The 17,556-nt window shown below is 43.7% G+C and overlaps 1 protein-coding gene across 7 annotated transcripts in view; it reads left to right on the top strand.

Moving 5' to 3' along the window:
• The first annotated feature begins 2,795 nt into the window (after window positions 1-2,795).
• Window positions 2,796-17,556, top strand: part of KCNC2 (potassium voltage-gated channel subfamily C member 2) — a 107,502-nt gene continuing 92,741 nt past the window's right edge. For all 7 annotated transcript variants that reach the window (XM_075491620.1, XM_075491626.1, XM_075491623.1 and 4 more), the window contains exon 1: window positions 2,796-3,504. In XM_075491620.1, the coding sequence (XP_075347735.1) occupies window positions 2,872-3,504 (633 nt within the window). In that variant the 5' untranslated portion in view covers window positions 2,796-2,871. The remainder of the gene's footprint in view (window positions 3,505-17,556) is intronic.

Genomic DNA, 17,556 nt, shown 5'->3' with positions numbered 1-17,556 from the left:
TTTTTTTGTTGTTTGTGGTGGTTTGGGTTGTTGTGGGTTTTTTTTTTTTTTTGGTGGAGGTGAGTGCTTGTCTTGTAACTTGAGCACAGATGTGGGACTTGAGCAGACAGTGACAGTTCAGAGGGAAGTCCTGGTATTCTGCGATGATAGAGTTTGTCTAGTGCTTTGGCAGCTACTGCCACCCCATGGCTTTCCATAATGGATGAATGCTGCAGAGCTTTAATACGTTGCATTTCTCCAGAAACCTCTCACAGGTCAGAATATTCATTTTGTCTTACTGCCTCCTTTTCCATGTCCCCTTTTCAGAAAAATCTCCTCTGCAAAGAAAAGCAAGTATGGCATGAGCAGCGTTGCTTTGGTTTAGGATGGGTGAGTCCTTTCCACTGGATTTACAACTACATAATTGAATATTAATTTTGGCTCCCGGGAGTTTTCACTAACTGATTATATCTGCTTTGGCAGGATATGTTTTGCTTTCTTTCTTTTTTTTTTTTTTTTTTGAACTTCAAAACGTACATCTGGAGAAAGCTTTTGAAACCCATTTCTTAAAGTTGCTGTTGCTTTGGGAGTCTGTGTTTACATCATGGATGCCACATATAGACAGATCTGGGTTAAAGCAATCTGGTCTAAGCACAGTGTTCACTGAGCATCGCTTCCAGCAGAGCTTTGCCCTCCCAACGCCAGCAAGTGCCCAGCTGAAGGCTCTGACGCGGAAGGGGGACGTTTCAGATACCATTATTCCACTCATGACCCTACTTCATGCCAGGGAATACTCTTGGTGTGGAGGAAGATTTTTCTTTTGAGGAAGCGGCAAGAGGGATCTCCTCTCATTTTGTGTATCTTCTCTCTGGGGCTGGAAGCTTCTTCCCCTTTGACCAACCCAGCTGAAACCAGGCATCAGTAAAATAGCCTGTAGAAAATAACTCAGCTGGCTTGGAGGCAGACACTTTGGCACAGGCATTGGGCTCCCTCATGTAGTATCGGGGACTCCTGACTTCCATCCCCCCCACCGCCCCCAACCTCCAACGTATGAAGCGTACCCACTGCACTGTATCTGCGCACCCACTATGAAGTGTGCCCACTGCACTGTGTCTGTTTTTTCCAGCTGACGTGAAAGTTGGATTCCCTCTCCCCCAGCCCTCCCTCCCCGACCCCCGGAGGCCGGGGCTCCTCCAGCTGCCGGCCTGCGCCGGAGCTGGCCCCGGGGGCTCCCCGGGAGCCGGGGCGCTCCTCGCCGCCGCAGCCAGCCAGCACCGTGCGCATCCCCGGCCCCGCAGCGTGAGCCGGGTGCTGCAGGCACAGACCTGCCAGGTGAAGGGCCCTCTCCTGGGGGGCTGAGCAGCTCCCCTCCGCAGGCACCTGTGGCGAGGCGCTGCTTTCCCTGCATTCCTCCGAAAAATAGCTATTCTCAGCCCCGCTCCTTTCCCGCGTGTTTTCCTGAAGTGAACCAAATTTGCATGTAGCTGGAGCGGAGGTGGTGGTGCCTTTTTGGGAGAGATGTGGTATTTGTTTTTGCTATCGCCTCCCTCCGCCCCACGGGGCTGGGAGTGGGGGGCTGGAGGGGTACGGAGGGACGGCTCCCCTGCCCCCGCCCCGAGGAGGAGCTTCGGCCCCAAATGAGGTGCGTTTCCACCTTTGGGTTCGTCTTCCCGAAGAGGCGCTGGGATTACGGCAGCACCGGTCCCCAAGGTGCCCCGACCCGCCGCCCATGGCTCCGCTTTCCGCCCGCGATGCTCGCCCGCAGCCCCGATGTGGAAAGGCGGCGTCTCCCTTGTAAGATGAAGGGAGCGGGATCTCCGAGCGGGCGGCGGGAGCCGCTTTTACGCCTTTCGGAGTTGAGCACGGCGGGAGGGAAAACGGCTACCTGAACGCGGAAAAAAAAACCCAAAAAACCCAAAAACCAACAACAAGTAGTTCTCGCCCGGCAGAGAGGCACGGAGAGCGGCTGGGAATCGGCGTCCGCCGCCGCGCACAACCGGAGCCCGCCTGGGAAGAGGAGCCACTTTCTCGCTCTCCTCTGGCAAAGGTAGCGGAGGGGCGGCGGGGCGGAAGGGGGCTGGCGGGGGGCGCGGAGGGACCGGCGTGAGCCCGGCGCTGGCTCCGCGGGCGCTTCCCCGAGATGCACCCTCGTCTTCAGGATTTGTCTGAGAAAGTAGCGAGCCGAGCTCCACACAGACAGCTTTGCCAAGGGTGTGCCTGCTGCCTGGGCTGCTGAGGGGCTTGGCGTTTCTTCCCCACAAGCAATCCCTCCCAAATTAGGGGCGGGGGGAGAGACAAACCTCTAATCCTTCTTTAAGCTGTTAGGATAACAAAAGATAGATGCCCGCTAAATAATTAACCGCACACTTTCTATTCCATCAGCTCGGTTCACCCAGCCCCGCGAGGGGGAAGGGGGTGGGGACGGTGGCGGATCCGTACGCGGGAGAAGCAGCAGTGCCATTTCGGTAGCCTGCTTTCGGGGGTAGCGGGGAGAGAGCCCCGAGCTTTGCCGGGGGCGGGGGGGGGGGGGCAGGCGGGAGAGCCCTCCGCGGGAGGAGCGCGGCGGAGCTGCCCGGCGGTGGGCGGGCGGTGCGGGGCCGGGGGCTGGCGGCGGGGCGGGCCGGGCCGGGAGGGCTCTCCCGGCGGTGCGGGGCGGCGAGATCACGGGGGGATGGAGGGGGCTGGGGCAGGCGGGGAATAGGCCCGCCCCGGTGATGCCTGGGGGGCTTCTCCTCGATTTCTTCTCTCTGTTTGCGTTTAAGGCAGAAGCTCGATCCCCGCGGACCTGCCCGCGGCCGGCTGCCCCCCTGCCCAGCGACCGGTGCCCCCCCCCCCGCCCCCATCCCCGCTGCCGCCTCCCGCGCCCTCCCCAGTCATGTCCGACCCGGAGCGATGGGGAAGCTCGAGGACAACGAGAGGGTGATCCTCAACGTGGGGGGCACGCGGCACGAGACCTACCGCAGCACCCTGAAGACCCTGCCGGGGACGCGCCTGGCCCTGCTCGCCTGCGAGTCCCAGAGCGAGTCCCCGGGCGGCGAGGAGCCGCCGCCGCCGCCCCCCAACCCGCCGCCGCCGGCGGGCGGCTGCCCGGAGCCCGGCAGCGGCTGCAGCCCCCGGGGCAGCGGCGGCGCCAGCGAGTTCTTCTTCGACCGGCACCCGGGGGTCTTCGCCTATGTGCTCAACTACTACCGCACCGGCAAGCTGCACTGCCCCGCCGACGTCTGCGGGCCGCTCTTCGAGGAGGAGCTGGCCTTCTGGGGCATCGACGAGACCGACGTGGAGCCCTGCTGCTGGATGACCTACCGCCAGCACCGCGACGCCGAGGAGGCCCTCGACATCTTCGAGGCGCCCGACCTGCTGACGGGCGAGCCGCCCCCCGACGGCGACGACGACGACCTGGCCGCCAAGAGGCTGGGCATCGAGGACGTGGGGGCGGCCGCCGAGGGCAAGGGCGGGCGCTGGAGGCGGCTGCAGCCCCGCGTCTGGGCGCTCTTCGAGGACCCCTACTCCTCGCGGGCCGCCAGGGTAAGCGCCGCCGGACGGCGCTCCCGCCCGGGGCGCCCGGGGAGGCCGCGGGGCTGCCAGGGCCGCGCACGCCATGGCCCCCCGCGTGGGAGTGGGAGGCAGGCCCGCGGGGCGTCGAGGGGAAGCTCGCCCCGCGTGGGGGGGGCGTGCAGAGGCGGTGGGGCGGTGGCGCTCGTCCCCTCTGCATCTGCAGGCCCTGTCAGGCAGGGAGGGGGTCCCACCGTGCCGGCGTCCCCCCGTGGGAGTGTATGGGGCGAGGTGGGAGCTGTGCCGCAAGGAGCCTGCGAGGGAACCACGCTCGCCCCCCTGGCCTGAGTGGGGGTGTGGAGGTGCGCTCGCTGGGGGACCCGTTTGTGTGGGGGTGGGCAGGAGCAGCCCCAGGGTACCCTCGTCCTTTCTGAGCACCCGCACAGAGGTGCGTTCACCGGGAGGCCGTCATCCCTCCCCCGGCTGTCGGAGGTCTCGGGTTTGGGGTGGGGTGGTGACAGCGATGCAGGAGAGCGACCTCAGCCCTTCCCCGGTTTCGCTCTGTCTGCGCCGGCAGGTGATCCGAGTTCAACAAAGTAAGCGTGACAGGGGGTCACCCTGGCTCTCCCTCCATTGATTTCTCGGGGTGACCCTCACAGGTTCTGCGACTGAGGGCACGGGGACAAGGCAGTAAACGATCGTACTAAATTTCTGTTATTTAGATAGGGATTTTAGATTTTGATGCCGACTACTTTCTACTTTGATGATTCGGATTTCAGTTCGTCTCTTAGTTGCTGTTGTCAGTGGCGATGCGGGTTCGCTTTCTAACCCAGGGCTTTGGAGCAAACAAATGGTTGTAATTCTTTTGAGAGAAATATACGGCAGTGCCTCGAATTTAACGACGAGAGAAGCAATCACTAGCAAATCCTCCCTGCATTACAGGCAAAAGAACTTGTAATCGGAAATGCTTGATTATAAAATGGTAATAAGTCTTTTGCGGCATATTTACCAGGATTCCCATGAAGTGTTCTGAGCTAAGCCTCATCCTGCAGAAAGTGTAGTTACGGTGGGTGTCTTCTCCTGATCGGTTCCACTGATTTCACTGGCAATCTCATAGATGTGACCATAAGCGTGTGGTTCAGTGACTTCCTGAATTGTACCCCATGGCCCGATGCAGTTTCCGTGAAAGTTAGCAACTCCTATGAGCTTAGCGAGGTAAGTTAAACAGAAAGTAAAAGTCTTCGCAGTTACTACTGTCACATGCTAAGTGCCAGCGTTGTTTACGTTTTTGAAGGTTGCCCACCAATACGTTTTCCCTTGACAGCTGGCTCCAGCTGATACTTGAAATACGTTTTTAATAAAGGATCAGTTCTGAAGAAAAACTACCAAAGTGTCTATCTTTGCTCATCAATGACATACCCACATTGCTCGCATCTTAGCTGTCTGAATCCTAAAGGAAATTTGACTGTCAGTTACCTGACGAAACAGTGCGCGTGAGCGGTGATTGCGCTGCAAGTTGTCTTTCACCTGCTGTTTCGTGGAAAGTTGCTGACAGCGTTGAATCTGCAGCTTTTACGGTAGGGAATCTTTCCACTCAACTTTGCTGGAGAACTGAGGAGGACGAAGTAAACGTTAAATGGAAGATACCGGGAGAAATAGGAAGGTAGGCAATCTGATTGCAATTGTGCCCTGGACTGTTGCTTGGTTTTTCAGTCCGCTTTGGTCCACTCTTTGACAGAGCCTGTAGGCACTTGCTTTCCAAATTTTCCGTCTGTGCTAGACCATCCTGAACTGTCAGCGGCTTGGGTAAAGGTATTTCGGGTTTGCAAACTGAATGCTGTTATTAGCACTATAGTAGAAAATTGTGATGTGGCAATATTCATCGCTTTGAACATCATTTATTTACCTTTTTAATAACTTAAAAACTGGTTTTAAACATCATGTTCTGATTTCAACGCCAGGCAGCTGGAGTAAGGCAGCATCAGAGCCGTAACAACGGTGTCTAAATCAGTGTTTTAATTTTCTTCAAGGCTGCTACTCTGTACATTGATCTTTCAGGTAGGGAGACAACTTTGAGAATTGCTGGCAAGTTTTAAAGCATTAAGTAAATTTGTATTTAAGGGCTAGCATGCACTTAGTAAGCACTCTTGAACACAGTAATTTAAGGTGATGGTAACCTTAGTTTGGAACTGAGACGTTACTGTCAATTCAACATTTTCCCACACCTGAAACAAAGACATTATTTTCTGAGTATTCTGGCAAATACAGTTTTGTTTTGTGTCAGCTGAAATGATGACTAACTCTAAAAACATTTGAGTGAAATGCTGGCCTTACTGAAATCAAGACAAAACTCTGTGAACATCAATCTTTGCCTCATAGTGTTAGCTACTGACTCATACACCACTTAGATTATGGTGAGGCTGCTTAGTGGTAAACTTTCTTAATAACTGTGGTAATTATTTTTTTTAACATTACTGCCTGATTTACCTTCAGCAATGTCTGTTCTAGGAAGCATGATGATGATAAAAACGAGATATTTTCTATTAATGAAATGGTACTTAATATTTGTGATTTTCTTTATCCTAAACTGTGATCTCTAAAAATAGAAATTTATAGAAATTCAAATATAAGTTGCCATGGTAACCTGTCGGGGGATAGTGCACGCACAAGATTGTTCTAGCAAGACCATCCAGTGATGTTATATAAATAGTGAAACTAGTTTGTTGACAAGAAGATTTACTTTATTTGAGATTCTAAAAACAATTTCAACTTTTGGTGTACGTAGTTTGATATTCAGATAGCGACATCTACCAAACGTGGTTTTTTTGTAAATATAAAATCTAGTCCATGTACATACAATTGTTTTGAAACCTTCAACACTTTTCTGTGTTTCTAAAGTTCAGGAGTTACATCTGAATATTATTTCTGATTTCATTTTACCATTTTGGATTTCATAGACTGTGAAATGAAATTAAAGAGTATAGCAGGACTCCTTTCACTCCAGACTTAATAGAGCAATCATTCACAAACTGCTATTTGACAGAATGCTATTATGTAGATACGGAAAGCTACTGCCATAAGATACTGTCATAGGAGGAGAAGCATTGGGCAACTAAATCTTTCTATGTGTTAGTTTAAGCATCTCTGAAACAGACACCTGATTCTTATCTGAATCGTACATGTGCGTTGTGAGTTTGACTAGTTAATACCTGTAAATGATTTTGGTATCCTTTGATGGTTCCTAAGTGCAAAGTACTCATTATGCTTTAGTAAAGTGCAAAGATACATCTAAATAGTTTGTAAGAAAGTACAAGAGGCATAATAATTAAGCACTGCGTTTAAAAGAGTGTCTGCAGATGCCCAGCAGGAGCTAGAATGTCAGTGCTAGTCTCAGATATCATATGTCAAATTAATTAAGCTTTTAAGGCCTTTTACTTTTGAATAATAGTTGAAACATGATGCTGTTTAAAGAAGTAATTAGTATTTTTCATTGATTTTTCCAAAGGATTATGGATTGCTCATGTACTTAGTGCAGGAACTCAGAAATGGACCTGGGGTTCACAAAGTTCATAGCTATAGATCCTTCACTTTCTGGGAAGACTGTAAATCTGTTCACAGAGAAAGGGACAGTGCCTGTGAAGTTGGGTAGCTCAGCAGTGCGGGAGCCAGCGTGGCCCAGGGCACTTGAGCAGGCGCTGCCTGCAACGCCCTTGCTGTTTTCAGCAGCTGAAGGCAAGTTACACAACTCCTTTGCTGTACAGTCTTTATCTATAGGAAAGATCATAATTACTTGGTTTACAAGAGAAGGATAAAAACTAATTAGCAAGTATTCGTAAAGTTTGTTGTAAGTAAGTATTCACTGAAATGCAAATAAAACCACAAAAGCCTTCCAGTCTAGGCATCAAGATACTTACGCCTTGCAGGTGTTCTTAAAAATACTGATCTTGTGCTGCTTCATCATGACATGAGGAGCTGGCCTTGAGCAGTGAGCGGTATTGTTGGATGGAAATATGAAGTTCCTATCTACTGCTTTATGTGAAGTTACAGTCAGAGGCTCCTTTCAGTGTCCCATAACATCTAGACCAGCTTTGAACATTTGGTGGGGATGGTTGTAGGAAGAATCAGCTGAAATAACTGAGATGGTAGAGGGAGAAAATATGATTCTATAGATCCCCTCGAAAGGTTAAAGCCATGGAAATCCTATTGGAGAGTGTTCTTATCAAAGATAAGTGATGTCTTTATTTGGTGGCTTGCTTACGTTTTCTCCAGGTACCTAGATATGTCACCTGTCATGTACTAGGGTGAATGAATGGGGTGGGTTAAATTTAGGGCTCTGGCTGTTCGTGACGCAAGAGGGTTTTTATTTTTGGTGGAAGCAATGCTGCTGGGATGGTTCGATTGAGACATCGTGAATGGAGTGGTGAAGATATGTTAATCTCAGAATACACGTTTGTAGATTAATAGTGAATAGCGGAGTTTATTTGCTTTCTTAACAAATAAAGAAGCCCTTTAATTTATAAGTGCAAATCTTTACTCTCTATCTTTTATCCAACAAGGAAAGCAAGTATACTTTAGATTTTACCTTTAATAATTTTTGAGTTATGCAGACATCGTCTATCTGAAAATGATTACCAGCATGGCAAAAGGAATACCTTCTTTTCAGTGTCTTTATCAACCTTTACTATTTTCTTTGTATACTTTTATAATCAAAGTGCTGAATTTCTTTTTAAGTGGGAAAAGAGTCCATTAGATTACATTGGTGAAAACCAGTCATTCTGCTTGAAGTATTTAGCCTATGGGAGCTGTTGTCTTTAAAGAAACAGCGAGATGTGTTCCTAATGACAAAAATCATAATGCATCACTGTTACAGATATTCATACGCTTCGTAGCTTCATGTGTACATGGGCTGACTAAAACCCATTATAAGTAATTTTTATTAATGTACTTCTAGCATGCTGGCTGTTAAAAGTCTTAATTGGAAATTGTAGCTAAATACCTGACGTATTCACCATAAACTAGCTTGATCTACCTTAAACGTAGTGCTCTGATGGCACTGACATATCAGTGAGGTAAAATCAGCAAGATTTCTGCCTCCCGAACTTCTGCCTTTTCCTCTACAGCTGTTCTGCCTGATGCTGCTCCTGTTTCCATGGAAACAAGCCAGCTCTTGGCTTCCTCTTCCCATTGAACACAGCCTTCTCGCTGTCACTTATTCATCGGGGAAAAGCATTTTGTCATGGCTCTGACATGAATGCCACAGAGATGATCCGTCCTATCATTTCAGCAGTAGCTGTTACGTGCGTGCGGGTGCGTACAGCCAGATTTGTCTGCTGATGACTCTCAAATAATTCGGTTAATGGACTTATGCTGAATTTGCTTTGGTGTAAGTGGAAGTGGAAATTAGCTTAACACGCACAGCCCAAGATAATAATGGTGGGAGAAGTATTTTCGGTTGAGAAATCTGGCAGACCACGTTCCCTTCCTTTATGTAGTTAATACGTAATGTGCTATCTGTCACGTTTTGTTTACCATGGTAAAATTCTTAAATGGTTTACTTTGGGGATGAGAACTTACCTTCAAACTGATTCAGATGGTGGTGGGAGGAATAGCTCACAACTTCTGGTGAATATTGTATAGGTTTCAACGCTACCGTCAGATGAGGTATCACGTTATCATGCCATTGTCACATGATACAGTCAAGATACGAAGAAAGTGATGTAAGAACACTGGTATCTTTGAAGTCCCTATTTTCTTACTTCATCCAAGGTAAATGTATCAATTAATAACCTGCGAAGAAGTCAGCATTTTTGCTTGTTTTGGTGAATTTGTGTTGAGTCATATTCAAAGAAGTCCGGAACTTGGACTAATCCCAAATCCTTGATTAGTTTCCTTCACTGGAGGAACCTTAAGGTATTTTAAGGGAAGTTTGTGTAAAACTTGCTCGTCCTTTTCTCCCTCGATGATCATTGGCAGAAAGTGCCTGTTTTTCTCTTCCTATGAAGTTACCTTGCAATTGGGGTAGAAGGATCAGAGAAGAGAAAGGGCATCACTATATAAATTTTTAATATTTTAATAATCTCTTATGAAGTGCTGCTGTCCAGTAGTTTTAAGATGGAAGAGACAAGTTCTCCTCATTATCAAGTGTTGTTTCAGCGCTCTTCATTTCTGCAGAGCCCTCCTGCTCGTCCTGCGCTTCAGACTCTTGGCACGTCTTGGGGAAACACGGTTTCCTTCAGCCACAACTGGAAATAAAGGGTTTATGCTCTCTGTATTTAGCACATTCCCTTTTAATTCTCTTTACTAAACTCTTCTTTAGACCTTACTTCTGGCAGCGTGATTTACGTAAGCTTATTGATTCAGTGTCGAAACTTGTGGGGATTTCTGCAGTTTTCTTTTTACCATGAGTAAAGTAGCTAGGTAAATAAAAATATAGATATGGTAATATTTGGAATATAAACATGATAAAAGGGATTCAAGTTGTAGCGATGACCTGGTATATTCCCTTCCCTATTGTGATATATGCATGTATATGTTGATATAACTAAATGGTAATTTTGTCAGAGAGAGCTGTAGAAATAGCTGTAGAGAACGAACATGAAATCACACGGTTGTTTGGTTTTTTTAGTTCCACAAATGTGTTTAATTAACTTCATTGTTAGTACTTTATAATGACTAGAGCACTTTTGAAGGAAAAACTCCACTTCCATCTGTTAATCAGTAGTGTTAAAAATAGAATGCCATCTAGTCACATGAAATACAATTTTTTGTGATTTGTTATTTGCTTTACAGAATTTTTGACTGAAGTGGTGACTTTAAGCTTAAAACCCAAATTATCTAATTATATGTTATAACCATGTGTTGTTTTTTCCCCCCCTCTGCCTTTAAGTTGAAAATTCTGAGATGTTGCTGTGTTTTTGGTCTTTATACCAGTAGGTTAATTATTACAGCGGTATAATAATTCAGTCCTTTCTTATTACAGACAGCCTTTTGTAGTTTTCTAGTGTTTCTAGGTGAAGAACCTTAGATATCAGGTCTTTGATATGCTCCTGAAAAATGCTGTAAACAGAGAACAGTCTCTTACCCCAGTGCTGAATAATGTGGTTCAGCACTGGGGTAAGGTTCATTAATATGCATTAAATATACCATACAATGCCATCTAATCTTATTCCTGATATAAGTCTAGTTTATTAAGTGTTTACATTTTCATTAGTGTTTAGCATACAAAATTATATTTTTACTTTTTTTAGCGTGCCTAGTCTTTGAAAAAGGTGAAGTATCTCTTGAAGTTTGTGGGTTTGGTTTTGGTAATGTGTAGAGTACTAGCTGTATAGCAGTAATCTTCTTTTTAACTGTTTAATCCTTATCCTAGGAGAAATAATTCTTATTTAGGAATGACTTCCACCACACTAAAATGCTTGCTTTGATAAAAGCACAAGGCTACTCCAATACTACGGGTCTGATAATACGTGGGATTTTAAGGCAACAGAAATCAAACGCTGAAACTCAATTAATGGCTGAGAAAATTCTCTTTCAGTGAGTTGCATTGGAGAAGGTGAAGTTCAGTAGAGTGAAAAAGAGGGCTACAGAACAGTGCCGTGAAATGCTGCATACGCGTTGTTGCAATATTAAGGAGTAGACGCTGAGTTCCTGACTGTTTTGCAAGGGGACCGCGTTGGTGCCTGCCGCAGCGCTGAGTGAGAGTGCTTAACCATCCCAAATGGCATCCTGCTGGCGGCTGCTCTTAAGTAGAGGGAAGAATAATGTCTTCTAATCATATTTCTGTTGGCCTGTTTAATTTCTCAGCTCATAAACGTTCACAAAATATATTAGGCTTTTATATGCTGTCTACTGTAAGGTTGAAGGTAATCAAGTATGTAGTAATTTGTATTTTATGTAAAGCCTGTGCAATCACAGATTTTAAATTTTTTTTTTAAAGTAGTGGTAAAAATTATTACGGGACAACGTAAAAGATATTTTTAAAGTATACAAACGTGTGGGTATAAACTTTCTTTAGTTCTTAGACAATACCAAAGGAGATGTCCTCATTAGTCCTTATTTTTATATAGGTATTCAAAAATTCTTTGTACTTTTCAAGCGAGCTGTCTATTGTATCTTCTTCATTGGCACTTGGCAATCCTTTACCCATATGAATGGCAATTATTTTTAATAATTGGTTTCAGGAGTATCTTAATTTTTACAGGATAATGATTATTAGGAGCTGAAAAGGTTAGCTTAGATCTTTTTTTTAATATCATCCCCAGTGTTATGCAGGTTTTTTTCTGACAGGAATTTTGCAGTATTCTAAGTTTAATCCAGATACGGTTTGGAGAAGAACCTTATTTGTCTTCCTGGTTTCTGATCACATTTGGGAAAGGAGTTTTCTTGCATTTTCAGTTCTAGGTCTGATACCTACCTTCAGATTTCCATTAGAATTTTGGGATATAATTGATGTGTAAGAACATCTGGATTTCATCTTGAACATTCTTGCATTAGTCTGGGAAATTATTTAAACAAATTATAAAAAACTCAGTAGGAATTGAGTTTTGGCTCTCTCCAGCTTCCTGAGGAGGGGAAGTGGAGAGGGAGCTGCTGATCTCTTCTCCCTGGTATCCAGGATAGGACTCATGGGAGTGGTTCAAAGCTGCACCCGGGGAGGTTTAGGCTGGACATTGGGAAGCATTTCTTTATCGAGAGGGTGGTCAAACACTGGAAAAGGCTTCCTAGAGAGGTGGTTGGTGCCCCAAGCCTTTGGTGAGGGCAGTGTTTAAGAGGCATTTGGACAATGCCCTTAATAATGTGCTTTAACTGTTGGTCAGCCCTGAAGTGGTCAGGCAGCTGGACTAGATGGTCGTTGTAGGTCCCATCTAACTGAAATAGTCTATTCTAAATAAATAAGTTTTGGTCTTCCAACCTTCTTTTCCCTTACAATGGAAGATGAAGTCCTTTTACTTAATAATGATGATGTTTCATATTTTCATGGCTTAAAAAATAAAATGTGTATAGTAAATGGCATATAATAAATGATGCCAACAGCTTTTTTTTTGGGTAGAAATCAAGCAGGGTAGGATTTTGGCGCAGGTATCGAACATCAGCTCTGCTGTATAACTCACTATCTGTTCATTTTCTGGTAATAGTTGATGTTAAGCAAATTGATTTAAACACCTTACACATCTTCATCCTTTGGCCAGTAAATTTTATTACTGGCTATATTCGAGGCTATTTGAATATAATTTTGAATTTGAGGATTGAGACTTTTGACAGCAGGCCGGAGTTATTTTGCTGCTTGCTTGCCTAGGTGATATACCTGTGCAACTTGGGGAAAGAAATGGTCATGTTTGTCCTTTGTCTCCAAAACAGGCATGGGAAGCTGATGTTTCAGTGACCCGTGAACGGTCAACAAAATTGGTTTGATGCATTGCAGCTACAGGGTCTCCTTGGTTAGTCATTGCATGTTTTAAGTTGTTGCCTCGATAGCAGAACAAATGAGCTGGGGGAATTAAAAAGGAGAAGATATTTGATAAAAGGGAAAATTACATCTTGGTGAAAAAAAAGCCATTATGGACTGAAGCAGAGAATGTATCTTCATTATTTTGGTTTGTCGCAATATAGCCAGCCAAACCTTAAAACTGGCAAAGGCATTTTGTCATGTGTGTCTGGTTTTTTTGAGTCATGTTCATTGCTGTAAGGATGGAAGATGGTTGTCCTTAAACTTCAGGTTTATCTACTTATACTTCTTGTTGCAGTTGCCACTTCCTTAATCTTAAAGTGAGAAGGGAGCTTTGATCTTTTGAAAATGACTTCTCTAATGACTAGGTTTATTACATTTTGGAACCAGCTACTGTAGGTAGGTACAGTCTTGCAGCCGGTCTCCACCTCAATCCAGGTGCTGTGACAGCTGCAAAACTATCTGTGGAGGCTCTCAGAGTTGGTTCTTGGTTATCTGTTTCCTCACTCTTCAGCCCCACCGTGTTGCATTCAGTATTTTGCACTGTCACTGAGCCAATGACTGGCTATTCTACTACTTGTGAATCAATACCTTTTCCAATGCTTTTGTAATAAAATTAAGCATTCTACTACGGTTTGAAGTACAATGATAGTTATAAATACCTTTCTACTGTTAATGCTACCTTTAGTAGCTGTGTTAGCAGCTTTTCTTTGAAAGTGAGATGGCATATGTCACTTATTGAAATGAAAACACAGCAAAACTTCAATGATTTTGTATTCTCAACAATTTAAAGATATTTAAATTCAGTAGCAGAAATGTACCCATCAGTCTCCACAGAAGTGCAGATGTAGTTCACGCTGGGTTTGTATTTCATTAGAGCAACCTACCTTGCGCTGCCATCCTGGCAGATTCATGAGATGAGGGCAATCCTTTTTGAAATAATGTCTGCTTCGGTTCAAATATCAATAGCTAACTTTCTAAAGTAGCATGGGGAAAATTATTAAACTCCTGTCTTGTGCTGCTACTGTTTGTGTACTTGAAAATACAGATCAGGAGGTGTGTATCAGTAATTATAATGAACAAACTTCGCAAATCTTATTTTGTTTGTTTACTGGCAATGCAATTTTAAAATAACAAGGTAATTGTTACAGTTTCCTAATCATACTGTGAGTAAAATGCTGCTTCCAGAAACCCAAGCCTTGTCTCTGGGTGGGAAAGTCTTGGCAGTAGTGGAGGCTAAAGGAAAATGTGTGACATAAATTTTTCATTGCAATTCTACTGTTCAGACAAGTACAGTGTGACAACTGTGTGCACTGCAGAAACAGGGGTGAAATGCGAGTCTGAGACAAGGGAGGAGAACTTTTGTGGTCCTAGTACTTTCAAACTTCAGTTGAAATTATCAGTTATCCATATATGTAAATATGGATGCAAATATTTTTTGTGTGTATGTAAGTATATGCACACACACAGATACACATTTCTAAACAAATGCATATGTTGGTGTTCCTAACCTGTAATTTTCTTTTTTTTTTTTTCTTTTTCCTGTTTGTCCTTGAATATTTTAATGAAGAAGGCTGCATCCCAGATCTCATGACTTAATTCAGTGTTCTTGCTTTTACTTATTTAATTCAGCTCCCAGCTATAAGTTCAAATAGAGTTTTCTGGACTGTCTGAATATGATAGATCTATCTTACTGGATATACATATTTATTACTATATTGGCTTGCAATATTTTGTTAATCATGCTTGATGATAGAAATAGTGTTCTATTCTTCATAAATTTTATCTCACTAAAAATGGGAAGAACCTGAAGCAGTTCTGTAACTAAAGAAATTTTGCTTTCTGTGCATGTATATCTTATGGGTGACTCTCAGGGCCAATTAAACTTTTTCCTGCACTTGGCCTATTATAAAGTCTCCTTTGAGTGCACATTTGTTGCAGTCGGAATGTTCTGAACTCACTTTGCAACTTTTTCTCACTGAAGGATTTTTGAATCTGCCTAGATGGGTCCCTTATTTTCACAATCCTATAGAGATTTCATTGTTTTCAAAATCTCTATCCTTTCGTCTAACTTTGTTGTAAATGGCCAGCTGGTTCAGAGCTCTTAGGTAGGAGATCGGTAAGTCTTTTTTTAAAAAAAAAAAAACCACCCAAACCCAACCACAACAGCAAAACAAGGTGAAGTTGCTTTTCACGTGGAAGTCCTGACAACGTAAGACATCTTTTCTCAAGAACGCAGTTACGTTTACACTTGTTACATCAGGAAGCATAACTCTGCCGAAGCAACTGGAGCTCGAGAGCAGGTTAAAAGAGCAAGCCAAGCAGAGGCTGAAGGACTGTTGTGACTGGGAGGAGGGTCAACTGATGTAAGGAAATCCTTCCACGCTTGAGAGCGCTGACTTTTGTGCAATGAATACTAAATCGAGATGAAAAAATTTTTACAGTGTTTTGTGCAGTCCCTGCTGTATTATGACAGGCATTATGTCATTTAAAAAGTACTTAATTATTCCAAAGCAAACCAGTATTTTGTGGTGTACGTTTTTATTATGGAAAGCACCTATAAAATGTAAACAAGGAGACTATTCTTTCTACGGCTTTATTTCAAACATCTTACATAAGTAATGATGTTGCTTTTATAGTGTTACACAGAATGGCTCAAAAACCTATAAAAAGGACAAGTTCTTCTGTTAAATTATCTAGAATTGCACTAGAACCCTACTGATTTTTATACGGTAAAACCCTATATATTATTTATATTATTTTATAAAACATTTTAAGAAAATCGTGTCTCCCAGGGATGCAGCTTTCCCTGCTTCAGCTGTTGGTAAGGAGATATACTAAATACAATCAGATTTGGTAATAATTTTCATCAGGTCATGTTGATAACGCCATGATTTTTCATCTTTGAAGTGTTGCAACCTGTTTTATTATTCGTTTATCTGTATTTTTTCATTTAGCTATTTTTTTTAGAAGGAAGAGAGGATGAGTTCAAGTCGAGTTCATATATCTCTGCTTCTTGTGAGGAATACTGAATAAAGAGAAGCACAAAACCACGAAACCAACGTTTAAGCGGAAGACGCAAAAGGTCACAGTACAGTGAAAACTGTGAATGGTGTAGGGATTGTGTTATGATGAACTCATTTGGTCAGGCTAGGAGAGACATTGAGAGTGAAGAGGGCTCAATGACTAAAGCACTAGCAGGGAATTCTAGAGATCCAAGTTTACATCTTTGCTAGGCTGTAACATCTTCTGTGGTTCACTACACTACTGTGGTTCACCCTGTCTGCAAACTGGGAAGGTACAAATGTTCTCCTATCTTAGAAAATAAAAAAACTTAAAAAATTATGCAGCGCTCAAATAATGCAGTAAAATAAAGGGGAATTGTATTTTAGTTGGTGACTGTCAAATATAGTCCAAAGGAGAGCTTAGGTACTTTTTAAAGAAAGTTGGGGGATAGTTTGCTGTTTTCTCTGCCCGAAGATTTAAGCATACATAATCATCTCGTGGTCCTTTTTTTTTTTTTCTCCTTTCTTTCTTTTTTTTCTTGTTTCTTTCTTTTTTTTTTTTTTTTTTTCTTTTTCTTCAAGACCTTTGCCTCATTCACTTCATGGCATGTATCTATGCTGGGAATAAACTGGGACTGTGTAGTCATTTGGATATATGCAGTGATAAGTATGAGGGGAAATACTCATAATAATAATTTTGTTTGCAGAGCAGAGTTGGAAGAGTGTATTCAGATGAGAAGGCATATATCCCACACCTGAACAATATGGAAAAAAGAAAACTTTGAATTCAATGAGAAAACATTGTCCATGTTGTGAACTGACTGAGGCAGAGTCTACATGGGAAAAGATTCTTCAGTCATGTTAATAAAAATTGGTTTGTAGCACATGAACACAAGGAAATCAAACTAAAGTGGGGTTTGGCACAGATACAGTTTGTCAAAGTTTTTCCTCTAAAATGTAATTTCAGCATGTCTGAAATAAAAGGTTTCCAGAATTGAATACACCTGAAAACAATGTAATTCTCAATTTTTCTCACAGATTGCTGAACACTTGCAAAGATTTGGCATTCGGCCTGTGCAGTTAAATTCTGGCACAGCAGAGTAGAGAGTCTTAAAATGAGAAATATTGGTCAATCTTTACAGCTGGCTCTGCTACCAATTCGATCTGCAGTATATTAGAAAGATTGTTCAATATTTTCGATGATCTCATGTTGATTCTTGGTTGTGTTCTGTACCTGCTTTTGAAGTGTGGTGGCTAAGGATCACCATCACTAGATATGGGGGGGAATGGTGGAGCTTGCAGGCTCTGCTTCTAGGGGATGCATGTTATCGGACTTCTCCTATTTAAAAAAAACAACCCAAAACAAAGGCAAGATCCCAAAGGAGTGCCCGGTGTGGGCAATATTATGGTAGTACCTAATTTTGTATTTCAGGAGAATTTGCATTGCTTAGTGAAAGCTAGTTGCTATTCTTCGCTGCTTTTTAATATGTTAATTAGTTGTGCTCAACTGTCTTGGTGATCAGTATTGGCTAAGCACAGGGCAGTGTTGTAACCGAGTTACTGTAAATTTTGGTAAGAGATTTTTCCAAAGCCGTAGGTAATACCTGTTCTTTAGTTCTGAAATAACACCCATCT

The sequence above is a fragment of the Mycteria americana genome, chromosome 1, assembly GCF_035582795.1.
Source record: "Mycteria americana isolate JAX WOST 10 ecotype Jacksonville Zoo and Gardens chromosome 1, USCA_MyAme_1.0, whole genome shotgun sequence".
Classification (NCBI taxonomy): Eukaryota; Metazoa; Chordata; class Aves; order Ciconiiformes; family Ciconiidae; genus Mycteria; species Mycteria americana.
Note: the sequence above shows the minus strand (reverse complement) of the source record. Positions and strands in the feature narration are given on the sequence as shown.